Raw genomic sequence first — 15,214 nt, 5'->3', positions numbered from 1 at the left:
ATTTACCAGAAGAGAGCACTGTCCTACAATACGTGGACAATATCCTGATTTACCAGAAGGGAGCACTGCCCTACAATACGTGGACAATATCCTGATTTACCAGAAGGGAGCACTGTCCTACAATACGTGGACAATATCCTGATTTACCAGAAGAGAGCACTGCCCTACAATACGTGGACAATATCCTGATTTACCAGAAGAGAGCACTGTCCTACAATACGTGGACAATATCCTGATTTACCAGAAGAGAGCACTGCCCTACAATACATGGACAATATCCTGATTTACCAGAAGGGAGCACTGTCCTACAATACGTGGACAATATCCTGATTTACCAGAAGAGAGCACTGCCCTACAATACATGGACAATATCCTGATTTACCAGAAGGGAGCACTGCCCTACAATACGTGGACAATATCCTGATTTACCAGAAGGGAGCGCTGTCCTACAATACGTGGACAATATCCTGATTTACCAGAAGAGAGCACTGTCCTACAATACGTGGACAATATCCTGATTTACCAGAAGAGAGCATTGCCCTACAATACGTGGACAATATCCTGATTTACCAGAAGGGAGCACTGTCCTACAATACGTGGACAATATCCTGATTTACAAGAAGGGAGCACTGCCCTACAATACGTGGACAATATCCTGATTGCTTCAGAGTCCGAATCAGGATACCAGGAAGCGTTATACCTTGTGTTGCACGAACTGGCAGCAGCAGGGTTAGAAGTCAGCCATGCAAGAGCACAATTTGGATAAGCATAAGTCCTATACCTGGGACACCTTATATCCCAGGGACTCGGGGAAATGCCAATTGACTGAAAGAAGGCAATTCAGGAAATGCCACGACCTGTTACTGTAAGGGGAGTCGGAAATATCTTGGGGCTATTCAACTATAGCTGGAGCTTTATACCAGATTTCGCAAAATTGGCTGAACCGATTCAAAAACAAATCAAAGGGGCAAGCCCATCTTGGAACCTGTTACCTGGGGACCAGAACAGGAAGAGGTTTACAGTGAGCTAAAAACTTGGTTAATATCAGCCCCTGGGCTATGGCTGCCAGATCCCAGTAAAGACTTCCACAAACACTGTAATAATGAGGGATGATTTTACTCCCCAGTGGTCACACAGGACCACGGGAGCAGCAGAAGACCCGTGGGGTATTACTTACCACAGAAGGGCCAGTAGGCACTGGGCTGCCCAGACGCATATTAGCCTTAGACTGTGCTGCTTGGGCCGTGAGGGTTAGCGAACCAATTGTAATGGCAGGGAATGTCATCCCCCACACCAAACACACCCGAGTGGAAATGTTAAACACCAGGAAGCTGAAGGGCTGTCTCCAATATGTGAAAGGAAAAGTGGGAGACAGCTGTCCTCCAACCAAGTCAGTACGTGGTAATAGTTAGGGATATGGGAGAAAACCCAGCTGACGGAATTCTGGACACATAACAACTGCATAATTGCGGAGACATAGATGGGGATGAAGATAGGGGGAGGGTAATGGATACCCCCTAGACACAGCCGGGGAGACCCTCTTCATGGATGGGTCATGGAAATATATAGCAGGGTCACCCCGCACAGGATGGGCTGTGGTAAAGAATAAACTAGAGACCGTAATGTCAGGAAGAGTTGAGAAAGTCAGTCTGCACAAGTAGTAGAGATAATAGCGCTAAACAAAGCTGTCGAAGGGGAGAATTGTGAACGTTTATATCGATATCCAACATGCCTTCAGAGTTGTACATGACTACCATCATCAAACACCAGTTAAGAATCCAAGCAGTGCTGAGTACCAGTGAACAGCCAAAAGAGGCTGCAGTAATAAAAATCAAAGAACACCAAAAGGAGCCAGGGAAAGACAGTCCAGGCTGGCTGAAATTTAAAGGGACAGATCGAGCAGCCCAGCGAGCCTTAGAGTAGGAAACTGTCGATGAGGGTCCAATAGTAACAATTGCACTAGCGACAGATGCCATTCACATACAGCAGCTGCAGGAGGACACTCTGCAGAAGGAGAAAGAGAGATGGAAAATGCAGGGAGCACTTAAAGGGGAGGACGGTGTCTGGAGGCGAGTGGACAGGATGGTAGCACCAGCGAGCATTAAAAACACCTTGCTCGGGCTGCATCACGGGCTCTGACATACAGGCAGGAAAGCTATGATAGCAAGTCTAGGGAGAGAATGGTGGTGGAAGGGAATGGGAAGAGATATAGCCAAGCACTGCTGCAGGTGCATGGTTTGCACACAGCACAACCCAGGTAGACCCATAAAAGTTCAGATGGGTCACCAACCAAGGTCAAGGGGACCCTGGGAACACCTCCAAATGGATTTCACAAGGTCACTACCACCTTCCTGTAGGAAAACATACTGCCTGGTCATCATGGACCAATTCACCCAGTGGGTAGAGGCATTCCCCACCAAATACTGTACTGCTAGTAGTAGTGGATGGAAAGTGTTCCTCCTGGGGATCAGTAACCAGTAGTGTCTCGGTGACATGGTGTGGGCTGGTGTAGCCCAGAGTTGAACACTCTCGGTGACATGGCATGGTGTGCTCCTTTGATGCTGCCTGACCTGCTGTGCTTTTCCAGCACCACACTCTCGACTCTAATCTCCAGTATCTGCAGTCCTCCCTTTTGCCCATGAACGGCGATCCACTCCGGGCTACCCCAGCTCATGCCATGTTATAAACAGTGTCCCTCTCCAGGCGTCACCAGCCCACATCATGCTGCAGAGTTTGAATGATTGATTCATTCAATTATTGTCACATGTACCAAAGTACAGTGAAAATCTTTGTTTATGAGCAGTACAAGCAGATCATAATAAGCAAGGATGTACAGTTCAAAATATCTGAGACAGAGGCATACAGATTACACTGCTTATCGAGGCTAGCAAGTCAATTCATCCGTCTAATATTGGCTGAGAAGAAGCTGTTTCTGAACCTACTGTTGCATGCGTTCAGGCTTCTGTGTCTTCTGCCTGACGTAAGAGTTCGTAGGAGATCATCACTGGAGTGACGGTGTTGACAGCCTTTCCGTGGCAGCAAGCCACATAAGTAGAGCCCATAAATGGAAGGTTATCTTCTGCGATGGCCTGGGCTGTGCACATCACCTTCTGTAGTTTCTTACGGTCCTGGGAAGAGACGTTGCCATACCAGGCCATTATGCACCTGGACAATATGGATTCAATGGTGCATCTGTGAAAGTTGGTGAGGGTCCTTATGGATGTGCCAAATTTCCTGAGCTGTCTGAGGAAGAAGAGGTGTTGTGCCTTCTTGACCATCGCATCTACGTGGGAAGTCCAGGACAGGTTGTCAGTTATGGTCACTCTGAGGAACTCGATGGTGTTGACCCTCTCAACCTTAGTTCCATTGATGTAGATGGGGGCATGTTTTCCTCCTTTCTTTCAAAAGTGCCCGACTCTGGGCTACACCAGCTCATGCCATGCCGCAGAGAGAATGTCCTGCTTTGGGTTTCGCACGCCATGCCACCACCCTGGACGACACCAGCCCACATTATGCCACCAAGTGTGTCCGGTTCTGGGTTACACCAGCTCACACCATGCCGCAGACAATGTCCCACTCCGGGTTTCTAGTCCACACCATGCTGCCGCTAGGGGTCCCCTGCACGTGAACGGTCTCTGCAGCCACGCTGTCTCTAAAAACACTGCTCCAAAACCCCTTGAAACTGCCTCCTGCCAAAGAGCTCTCTTTATAAGGTAAGCTTGAGGAAAAGAAAGAAGGGGGTAGAAGGAAAAAGAAAAAATGCAGAGGACAAGCCCAGTCACAGGAGCCCAAACTCTGCCTTTTCCACCGCTGCCACCTTGAGATGTTAACTGGAAATGTTAGCTTTGCTTTCTCTCCACAGATGTAACCAGACCTGCTGAGCTTTTCCAGCGATTTCTGTTTTTATTACCTAAATCTCTGGATCACTAATCCAGGGACAACACCATTAAACTATTATCTCCATCTACATGGTCACAAAGAATGAAACCAATTGGTTCACCCATGTCCTGGAGGGAGTGAACATTTGGAAGGGGTAGTAGTAGGCCATTTGGCCCCTCAAGCCTGTTTTGCTGTTCACTAAGATCATGGCTGAATGTAAACTCAAATCCATATTTCCACTTATCCTTAATATCTTTCACCTGATTGCTTAACAAGAATCTATCCACCTCTACTTTAAAAATAGTCAAGGACTTTGCTTCCACCACCTTTTCAGGAAAATACTTCAAAAGATTCTCAAACATTTTTCAGGAAAAATCTCATCTATTATCAGTTATCAATGGATGATTCTTGATTTATAATCAATAACCTCTCATTCTAGATTCTCCCCGAAGGAAAACCATCTTCTTCAAATCCACCCTGTCAAGATGTCTCAGGATTTTATGTTTCCATCAAGTCTTCTTAACTCCAGATGATATAAGCCTAACCTGTTCAACCTTTCCTCCACGACAATTGCACCCCACTTCCCCGGCATTCCAGGTATCAATGGAGTACACCTTCACTGGAAAGCTTCCAACATATTTACATCATTCCTGAAATAGGTTGAGCAGTATTGCACGCAGTACTCCAGATGTAGTCCCACCAGCACCTTATATAACTGAAGCATAACTTCCTAATATTCCCCTTAGAATAAACATGAACATTCGATTAGCTTTCCTAATTACTTGCTGGACTTGCATACTAGACATTTGCAACTCACACAAGAGAACACCAGACCAACCCAAATCTTGAGGACATAATTTTAAGGTGAACAGGAAAAAGATTTAAAAGGGACGTAAGGGACAACTTTTTCATGCAGAGAGTGGTACATCTATAGAATGAGCTGCCAGAGGAGGTGTGGAGGCTGGTACAATAACAACACTTAAAATGCATCTGGAAGGGTACATGAATAGAGTCAAAAAGATGTACAGCACGGAAACAGACCCTTTGGTTCAACCCGTCCATGCCGACCAGATATCCCAACCCAATCTAGTCCCACCTGCCAGCACCCGGCCCATATCCCTCCAAACCCTTCCTATTCATAGACCCATCCAGATGCCTCTTAAATGTTGCAATTGTACCAGCCTCCATCACTTCCTCTGGCAGCTCATTCCATACACGTACCACGCTCCGTGTGAAAAAGTTGCCCCTTAGGTCTCTCTTATATCTTTCCTCTCTCACCCTAAACCTATGCCCTCTAGTCCTGGACTCCCCGACCTCAGGGAAAAGACTTTGCCTAGAGAGCTATCGGCCAAATGCTGGCAAATGGGACAAGAGTATTTTAGGATATCTGGTCAGCATGGATGAGTTGGTCTAAAAGGTCTGTTTCTGTGCTGAAAAACTCTATGACTCCTAATTACCTTTGAAAAGGGATGAGCAAATTATTCAATTGTATCAAAGAGGATTGTTCAGCATCATTTTCTCAAAACTAACGAAATTTTTAAGTTATTCACAGGATGAAGGTGTTGCTGGCTCGGCCTGCGTAATTGATCACATTGCTTTCAGTCTGGAGTCACGTAATCCAGACTAGGTAAAGATGGCAGCTTCCTTCCCAGGAAGCAGTGAGCAACTGCTGAAATTATTAACCAAATCAGTTTGGGATAATGGCAAAATTTTCATTTGCATACATCAAACTGACATACATAGTTCTGATTGGTAGGAACACACATCATGCGCTCATCACAACAGCTAGCCTATGTTTGAGGGATATAGGGTGGGTGGCAAACACACATTGTGGCATACACAGTGTCATGTTGTCTCCTCAGACTAAACATTTATCCTGAATGAGAGGTACGGGGCCACACCTGCTGCTATGTTTAATGGATGGTCCTGGAGTTCACCTGCCACTGTTTCCTATGACTGGTACTGAATATTACCTGTGACTGTATATAATGGGACGCACTGAACCCTTTGTGTTGCTGTGTTTAATGGGACATACTGGATTTACCTGTTGTTGATTTTTCATGGGAGGTACTGGGCCCTACCTGTTGCTGTGTTTAATTGGAGGTACTGGACTTACCTGTTCCTATGTTTAATAGGAGCTTACGTGTTGCTGGTTTTAGTGGGAGATACTGGAGTTTACCTGCCACTGGTTTTAATGGGAGATATTGGAGCTTTCCTATTTTTGGTTTTACTGGGAGGTACTGGAACTTACCGATAGCTTTCTTCAGTGTTTCATATGTAATCTCCTCAGCTGGCATTTTCTGTAATGGGGAACAGATATTATAAAATCACTCAGATCCTGATATATGAACACAACATACCTGTTAACAATGGACTCAATTGCATTTAAATATACATTAAGTGAGCAAAGATTAATAAACACAAAGTAACTGATTTTAGTTGATCTGTATTTTGTATTAGTTAAACAGTGAGTCCACCCAGAAAAAAACACTCAGTTCACTCATTGGTTGCTATTTAAGAGATTTCCCGATGCATCAACATGATTTCCCTCTGAGTGTGATTGCTAAATTAATGCAATCAATCCAAAAGGATGTCTGAACTCACTCAGGCCAAGTGCTCACTCAGACTGTTGCTCCTAATCCAAGCAAAGCTCATCAAACTGAAAATGGCTACAGCACAGAATGATCTCATTTGATATCGTACCTGAGCTAACTCTTTGCCAGAGCAATATAAAATTAAGCTGGCTGCTTGCATGCTCCATAGCTCTGTATCTTCCTTTGCTTCAAAAATTTTTCTACTCCATTAATAGATCCAATTTTCTCTGAATTCACCATCTCTTATAGCAATGCATTTCATGATCCAAAAAACCTAGTTCAAAGGTATTTCTCCTACCCTTGTCACCAAGGCTACAACCAGAGGAAATAGTTTCTTATTCAACCATTAAAACAGGCCAAAGCCTCCATTAGTTTACTTTCTCTCCTGCTTTGAAGTGGTCCCAGTATCCTTTCTCTTTTCATAACTCTGGTTTCCTCTCTCTGTTTCATATGAAACAAGGAGAAGGAATAGATCAGAGAACCCATACAGCCTGCTCTATCATTCAGTACAGGCATGGCTGATCTTTGACTTCAACCCACCCATCTCACATACTTCCCATATAACTTCAATCCCCAAGAGACCAAAAATCTGTTTATTTCATTCTTAAATATATTAAAAGATGGAGCATCCATAAACCTCCTGGGACTGAATTCTGATGATTCAAAACTTTTTGAGTGAGGAAGTTTTTCATTTCACTTAAATGATTGACTTAAATGAATAAAGACATTAGGTTCTCATCAAGAATGAAAAAGTATCAAATATTAGATATAAACAACTGGGTTCAAGTGAATGTCTTGAACAATGTAAAGAGTGTACAGGCTTTCTTAAGAGGGAAATCAGGAAGGCAAGGATATCAGATAGCCTTGGCAAATAAGGCAAAGGATCATCCAAAGAGATTCTACAAGTAGAGTACATTAAGAGCAAGAGAGCAACAAGAGAGAGAGTACTGTCCCTTAAAGATCAAAAAGGTTGTCTTTGTGTTGAATCTTAGGAGATGTGAGAGATATTAAATGAATATTTTGCATCAGTTTTTATTGTGAAGGAAAAGAAATGAAGGCTAGATAATTAACGGAAATAGATATTGATATTTTAAAAACAGTTTACATTACATAAGACGATGTATCAGAGGTCTTCAACAACATAAAGGTGGTTAAATCTCCAGGAATTGGGCCGAAGGGTCTGTTTCCATGCTGTGCAGTTCTATGACTCTATGACCTGATCCAGTGTAGCCCAGGCCTTTGTGGAAAGTTAGGAAGGAAATTGTGGGAAATTGCTTCTTGCAGAAATATTTGTATCATCTATAAATACGGTGATGTGCTGAATGTCTGGAGAATGGCTAATGCTGTACCGTTGTTTAAGAAAGGATCTAAGTAGAAGCCTGAGAACCAAAGACCTGTGAGTCTGACTGTGGTGAAAGTAATTCTGAAAGATAACATTTATATGTATTTGGAGAGGCAAGGAATGATCAGGGATATTCAGAATGGTTTTGTGCAAAGGTAAACATGTCTCACAAACTTGATTGAGTTTTTTGAAGAAGTAACCAAGAGGATTGATGAAGGCAGAGCAGGATACATTGTTTATTTGGAGTTTAGTAAAGCCTTTGACGAGGTTCCACATGGTAGACTAATTAGTAAAGTTAGATCACATGGGATTGAGGGTGAGCTTGCCAATTAGATACAAAGTCGGTTTAACGGCAAGAGACAGAGTGATGGTGCAGGGTTGTTTTTCGGACTGGAAGCCTGTAACCAGCGAATTCCACACAGTCCACTTTGTTTGTCATTTATAGAAATGATTAAGATGAAAATATAGAAAGCATGATTAATAAATTGGAAGACAACACCAAGTTTGGTGGCATAGTGATAGTGAAGAAGGTTATCATAGAATCAGAGAATCTCTACAGTGTGGAAACAGGCACTTTGGCCCAACAGGTCCACATTGACGCTCCAAACAGTAACCCACCTAGACCCATTCTGCTACCCTATTATTCTTCATTCACCCCTGACTAATGCACCTAACCTTCATCTCCCTGAACACTATGGACAATTTAGCATGGCCAATTCCTGCACATCTTTGGACTGTGGGAGGAAACTGGAGCACCCGGAACAAACCCACGCAGACACGGGGAGAATGTGCAAACTCCACACAGACAGTCTCCCGAAGGTGAAATTGAATCCGGGTCCCTAGCACCGTGAGGCAGCAGCGCTCTTGATAAATTGGGCCATGGGCTAAGAAGTGATAGATGGAGTTTAATTCGGATAAATGTGAGGTATTGCATTTTGGTAAAACAAACAAAGGCAGGACTTATACAATTAAAAGTAGGGCCCTGGGCAGTGTTGTAGCCAGAGAGACCTAGAAGTTCAGGTATATAATTCTTTGAAGCTTACAAACCATATAGACAGGATAGGTTTGTTCAGCATGCTTGCCTTCATTACTCAGACCTTTGAATTTAGGAGTTGGGGAGATATGTTGAGGTTGGTGAGACCTCCTCTGCAGTATTGTGTCCACTTCTGGTCTTCCTGTTATAGGAAGGATATATTAAGCTGGAGAGGGTTCATAAGAAATTTACCAGGATGTTGCTTGGAATGGAGGGCTTGAGTTATAACAAGAGGTTCGATAGCCTGGGACTTTTTCACTGGATGGTAGAAGGTTGAGAGATTTATAAAACAATGAGCAGTTTAGATAAGGTGAATTGCAGGGGTCTTTTTCCTAGGGTGGGGCATTTCAAGACTAGGGTCTATATTTTTAAGGTGAGAGGTGAAAGATTTAAAAAAGGCATGAGGGGTAATTTGATTCCACAGAGCTTCCAGAGGAAGCGATGGATGAAAGTACAGTTATAATGTTTAAAAGATATTTAGATAAGTACGTGAATAAGAAATATTTGGAGGGATATGGAAGGTGGGGCGAGATTAGTTTAGAATTATGGTTGGTATGAACTGGTTGGACTGAAGTGTGTGTTTCCATGATGTATGACTCTATGACTATAATTCCTCACCCTGAGACTGTTCTTGTGATGGTGAAGGTGTGTACTGTACCTTTAAGAGAGAGAGAGAGAGAGAAAGCTGTTCTGAACTGAGCCATTATAACCATCTGTGGATATAATTAAAATGGCAGTCCCAATGTGTACTGAAAAACTGAAAACTTTTTTAAAAATTCATTTGTGGGAGTTGGGTGTCACTGATTGGCCAGCATTGATGGCCTGTCCCTATTTGCCTTTTGAGATGGTAGCGGTAAAGCTGCCTTCTTGAATCACTGCAGTCCACTTGCTGTGGCTTAACCCACAATATTGGTAGGGAGGGAATTCCAGGTTTTTGACCCAATGACTGTGAAGGAACGGCGGTATATTTCCAAGTCAGGATGGTGAGTGGCTTGGAAGGGAACTTGCAGGGGGTGGTGTTCCCAAATACCTGCTATCCTTGTCCTTCTAGGTGGAAGTGGTCATGGGTTTGGAAGGCACTGTCTAAGGATCTTTGGTAAATTGCTACAGTGCATCAATTGCTGCTGAGTACTGGTGATGGAGGGATTGAATGTTTACTGATGTGTACCAATCAAGCGGGTTGCTTTGTCCTGGATGGTATCAAGATTCTTGAGTGTTGTTGGAGCTGCACCCATCCAGGCAACTGGGGACTATTCCATCACACTCCTGATTTGTGCCTTGTAGCTGGTGGATAGACTTTGGGGTATCAGGAGGTGAGTTACTTGCCACAGTATCCTGAGTCTCTGACCTGCTCTTGTGGCCACTGTGTTATGTGGTGAGTCCAGTTGAGTTTCTGGTCAAGGGTAGTCCCAAGAATGTTTACAGTGAGGGATTCAGTGATTGTAATACTATTGAATGTCAAGGGACAGTGGTTAGAGTGGTTCTAATTGGTGATGGTCATTGCGTGGCATTTGTGTAGCACGAATGTTACTTACCATTTGTTGGCCTAAGCCTGGATAATGTCCAAATCTTGTTGCAATTGAGCACGGATTGCTTCAGTATCTGAGAAATTGCAAATGGTGCTGAACACTGTGCAATCATCAGTGAACATTCCCACTTCTGACCTTATAACAGAGGGAAGGTCATTGATGAAGCAACTGAAGATGGTTAGGCCAGGGACACTACCCTGAGAGGCTCCTGCATCCTGCAGAGATGTCCTGGAAATGACTGACCCTCCATAACCACAACCATCTTCCTTTTTGGCAGGCATGATTCAAACCAGTGGAGTGTTTGCCCCTGATGCCCATTGCCAGGGTTTTGCCAGGGTTCCTTGACCCCACACTCGGTCAGATGTCGCCTGATGTCAAGGGCTGTCCCTTTCCCCTCCCCTCTGGAATTCAGCTCTTTTGTCCATGTTTGACCCAAGGCTGTAATGAGCAGGGTCAGGAGCAGAGTGACCCTGGTGAAACTCAAACTGGGCGCCACTGAACAGGTTATTGCTAAGCAGGAGCTGCTTGATAGCACTGTTGATGACCCCTTCCATCACTTTACTGATGATGGAGAGTGGATTGATTGGGCAGTAATTGGTCGATTTGGATTTGTCCTGCTTTTTGTGTACAGGACATACCTGGGCAATTTTCCACATTGCCGGATAGATGCCAGTGTTATAACTGTACTAGAACAGCTTGGCTAGGGGAGCGGTAAGTTCTGGAGCACACTTCTTCAGTATTATTGACAGATTGTTATCAGAGCCCATTGCTTTTGCAGTATCCAGTGCCTCCAGCTGTTTCTTGATATCACGTAGAGTGAATTGAATTGGCTGGAGACTGGTATCTGTGATGCTGGGGACCACTAGAGGGGCCCAAGATGGATCATCCACTTGGCACTTCTGACTGAAGATTGTTGTGAATGCATCAGCCTTATCTTTTGCCCTGATGTGCTGGGCTTCTTCATTATTGAGGGTGGGGATATTTGTGGAGCCTCCTCCTCCAGTGAGTTGTTTAATTGTCCACAACCATTCATGACTGGATGTGGAAGGGTTGCAGAACTTAGATTTGATCCATTGGTTGTAGGATCACTTACATTTGCTGTTCATGCCGCTTGGCATACATGTAATCTTATTTGATAGCTTTACCAGATTGATACCTCATTCTTACAAATGTGTTACATTTGCCTGTGAAATGGATATCTGAGTTTTAGTTGCTGTTTTGACAACAACTTGAATTTAACCAATCAGTTTACATTATGCCCCAGGATACTAAAACCCAATTGAGTGCAAAAGTATTGCTTTGCCAATATCAAACCAATGAGATGATCCGATGTTGGAGGGGAATAAGAATTGAATTGATTGTCATGTGTACTGAGGCACAGTGAAAAGCTTTGTCTTGCGAGCAATACAGGCAAATCACTGTGTTAAGTAGCATAGATAGTAAATAACAGGTAAACAGCAGCAAAAACCAAAACACAGGTACAGGAAAATGTTAAGAGTTTGTAAGTCCATTCAGTATTCTAACTACTGTAAGGTAGAAACTGTTACGAAATCGGCTGGTGTTTGTGTTCAGGCTTCTGTACCTTCTCCCCGATGGTAGAGGTTGTAGAAAAACATTGCCAGGGTGGGATGGATCTTTGAGAATGCTGGCAGACTTTCATTGACAGCGGGCCTGGGAGATGGATTCTACAGATGGGAGGTTGGCATTTGTGATTGTCCGGGCCGGGTTCACCACTCTCTGTAACCGTCTCTGATCTCAAATGGTATAGTTGCCATACCAGGTAGTGATACATCCAGACAGAACGCTCTCGATGGCACACTTATCAAAGTTGGCAAGGGTATTCGCTATCATGCCAAATTTCCTCAGCTGCCTGAGGAAGAAGAGACGTTGCTGGGTCTTTGTAACTAGTGCATCCACATGAAGAGTCCAAGAAAGCTTGTTGTGAATGACCATTCCCAGGAGCTTGACACTCTCCACTCATTCCGCCTCTGTGCTGTTAATGTGTAGGGGGGCATGAGTGACATCCCGCTGAAAGTCAATAATGAGTTCCTTGGTTTTGCTGGCATTGAGAACGAGGTTGTTCTCAGTGCACCATTTTTCCAGGACTTCCACCTCCCGTCTGTATCCTGTTTCATCGCCATCTGAGATTCGACCGACTATGGTGGTGTCATCAGCGAACATGTAAATGGCAGTCTGGTATTTGGCGACGCAATCATGGGTATACAGTGAGTACAGTAGGGGGCTGAGTACGCACCCGGGGGCGGGGGGCTCCTGTGTTGACTGTTAGTGAGGATGCAGTATTGTCCCCAATCTTCACTGATTGTGCCCTGTGGGTCAGGAAACCAAGGATCCAGTTGCAGAGAGTGGGGCTTAGTCCGAGATCACTAAGTTCAGTAATCAGTCTCTGTAGACATTTTTAAAATTGGCCAGAGAGTAACTGCTGTAGAGAGAGAAAAACTCCTGGAGAACTAATTGCCCGTCTAACATCTTGCTCTCAAACAAATTAGAAAACGGTCTCTATCAAAGGTACCTTTCATGCGAAACACACTGACAGTAAAAAGAAAGAAGGGGACCAAGGGAGGTCAGCAGCTGGAAGAGTGAAAACACAGAAGAAGACAGAGACTGTGTGGTTTTGAAATTAAGTTGATGTAATTTTATTAATTGTCTTATCGGAATTGATTATTATTATTAATTGGAACAGCATTATTTTTATAGATTTGGAGGCAGATAGTAAGCAGTTAAGAGAAAAGAAGGGGGAGGCTTAGATTTGTGAATATTTGTTGTTTAATGTGCACTTTTAGAGTTAGAAATAGATTGATGTTATTTTCTTTAAATAGTGGAATTTGGGAGTTCTCTGTCACTCATTTTAACAGATTACAAGGCGAGATGAGCTTTTCTGGGTGTTTGGTTTAAGGAACAGAAAAGGTTCACCTCCATGTCGTAACACTGTGCCTCAGTGTCCTAGATTCCCTTGCCAGCAGAAATAATCTCTCAGCGTCTACCATACCAAATGTCTTCAGAATTATGTATGTTTCAATAAGATCACCTCTCATTCCTCTGAACTCCAGAAAATATTGATCCAATTTACGCAGCCTCCCATCATAGGGCAACTATGCCACTGCTACTGCAAGTAAATTCTTCTTTAAGTAAAAGAACAAAACTGTATAGGGTGCTCGATGTATAGTCTCACCAATGCCTTGTACAATTGTGCCAAGCCACCTTTACTCTTACGCACCAATAAACTTGCAACAATTGCATAAGTCCTTCATCAGAAATGTGCTGCCTGACCTGCTGCTTTTCTAGCAGCACACTCTTGACTCTGATCTCCAGTATCTACAGTCCTTACTTTCTCACCTTACTATGGGAAGGATGTTATTAAACTGGAAAGAATATAGAATACATTTACAAGGTCTGAGTTATAGGGAAAGGTTGGATAAGCTAGGACTTTTTTTTACAGTGTAGGAGACTGAAGGGAGATCTTATAGAAATTAAGAGGAAAAGCGAATCTGAGGAGCAACATTTTTACAAGAGGTGGTATGCATATGGAATGAGCTGCCAGTGGATATGGTTGACGTGGATATATTAACAACATTTAAAGGAATTTGGACAAATACAGGGATAGGAAAGGTTTCGAAGGATATGGGCCAAGTGCAGGGAAATGGGCTTAGCTTTGAAGGACATTTTGATCGGCATAAACCAGTTTGGGCCAAAGGGCCTGTCTCCTTGCTTTAGGAATCTATGACTATAATTAATATCTTGCAGTATTTAATACAGATTTATCATTACATCTTCATATAAGAAGGGACTTACCTCCTCTTTTTCTGGACTGTTACGTGACTCCACTTCCACTTGTAGTGAGATAGTCTCTCCAATGCTCTTTCGCTTTGATAAACGGTCCTCTTCTGCGAGGCAGCATGCACAACACATTAGTTTTTTTCAAAATGATTCATTTTGAAAGGTAGCTCAAAGAAATAACTGTCTGTGAAAAAAAAGCTTATTCCCTCTGGCCAGTTTGTATCCTACATCTCTCTTCCCCAACTACATCTCTGAGACACAATGACTAGGTAGCATAGGATAATTAGAATGGGATCTTCGCAAATCTTAGCTACATGGATTCCATCACTGTCATGATCTGGTTCTGATTAAGTGCCAAGGGAAGCCACAGAAACATTTCCTTTCTTTCTCTAAGCCTGTGTGAATATCACAAGTTGTTTCTAAGTATCAAATTTCTTATTCCAAGTATCTCAGACCTGTATCAGCATAGCCACCCTAGGTTAGTAACTCTTGGACTTATCTTTCACTCAACGATATTCATGCTACAGGATAACAGCTGGGAATCCTGTTAGGTTGAGGAGCCAATTACTGATACATTTCCCAAGTATTGTCTGGCAGTTAGTTGATGCAGGAGAAAGTAAAAATTTGTTCCAGTCCCATACCTGTGAATTGTGGAATATAGGGTATTCCCAATCTATCAGAGCTGTAGCCGCTGCCTGCCAGAACTTCACTGATCTTACTCTGCAGGAATAGCAAATCCTTCTCTAATCTGTCCATAGAATTGGGTACGCTGTGGAAAAGAGAAACACAAGATGGTCAGCAGCAAGGATGTCCAAGGACCCAGGAGGAAATGGTGGGAAGTTGCTACACCAGACTAATATTCTTGAGGAATAAACTGATGACCTGCAAACGTGAATTGAAATCTATTATGGCAGTCAAGAAGCTTAAGTTCATAGCAGAGAGAAACATAAAAGATAGGAGCAGGAGTAGGCCATTCAACTCCTCGAGCTTGCTCCAACATTCAATATGACCATTGAGCTCAATACCCTAATTCTACCCTTCC

General features: G+C 43.4%; 1 protein-coding gene across 3 annotated transcripts in view; it reads right to left on the bottom strand.

Moving 5' to 3' along the window:
- Nucleotides 1-15,214, bottom strand: part of LOC140482671 (protein EFR3 homolog B-like) — a 207,068-nt gene that overhangs the window by 45,181 nt on the left and 146,673 nt on the right. For all 3 annotated transcript variants that reach the window (XM_072580177.1, XM_072580178.1, XM_072580179.1), the window contains exons 18-20: nucleotides 14,814-14,941; nucleotides 14,188-14,279; nucleotides 6,131-6,179 (exon numbers count right to left, since the gene is read on the bottom strand). In XM_072580177.1, the coding sequence (XP_072436278.1) occupies nucleotides 6,131-6,179; nucleotides 14,188-14,279; nucleotides 14,814-14,941 (269 nt within the window). The remainder of the gene's footprint in view (nucleotides 1-6,130; nucleotides 6,180-14,187; nucleotides 14,280-14,813; nucleotides 14,942-15,214) is intronic.

The sequence above is a fragment of the Chiloscyllium punctatum genome, chromosome 11 (genome assembly GCF_047496795.1).
Source record: "Chiloscyllium punctatum isolate Juve2018m chromosome 11, sChiPun1.3, whole genome shotgun sequence".
NCBI classification, from domain to species: Eukaryota; Metazoa; Chordata; class Chondrichthyes; order Orectolobiformes; family Hemiscylliidae; genus Chiloscyllium; species Chiloscyllium punctatum.
This window is presented reverse-complemented; position numbering and strand designations above follow the sequence as displayed.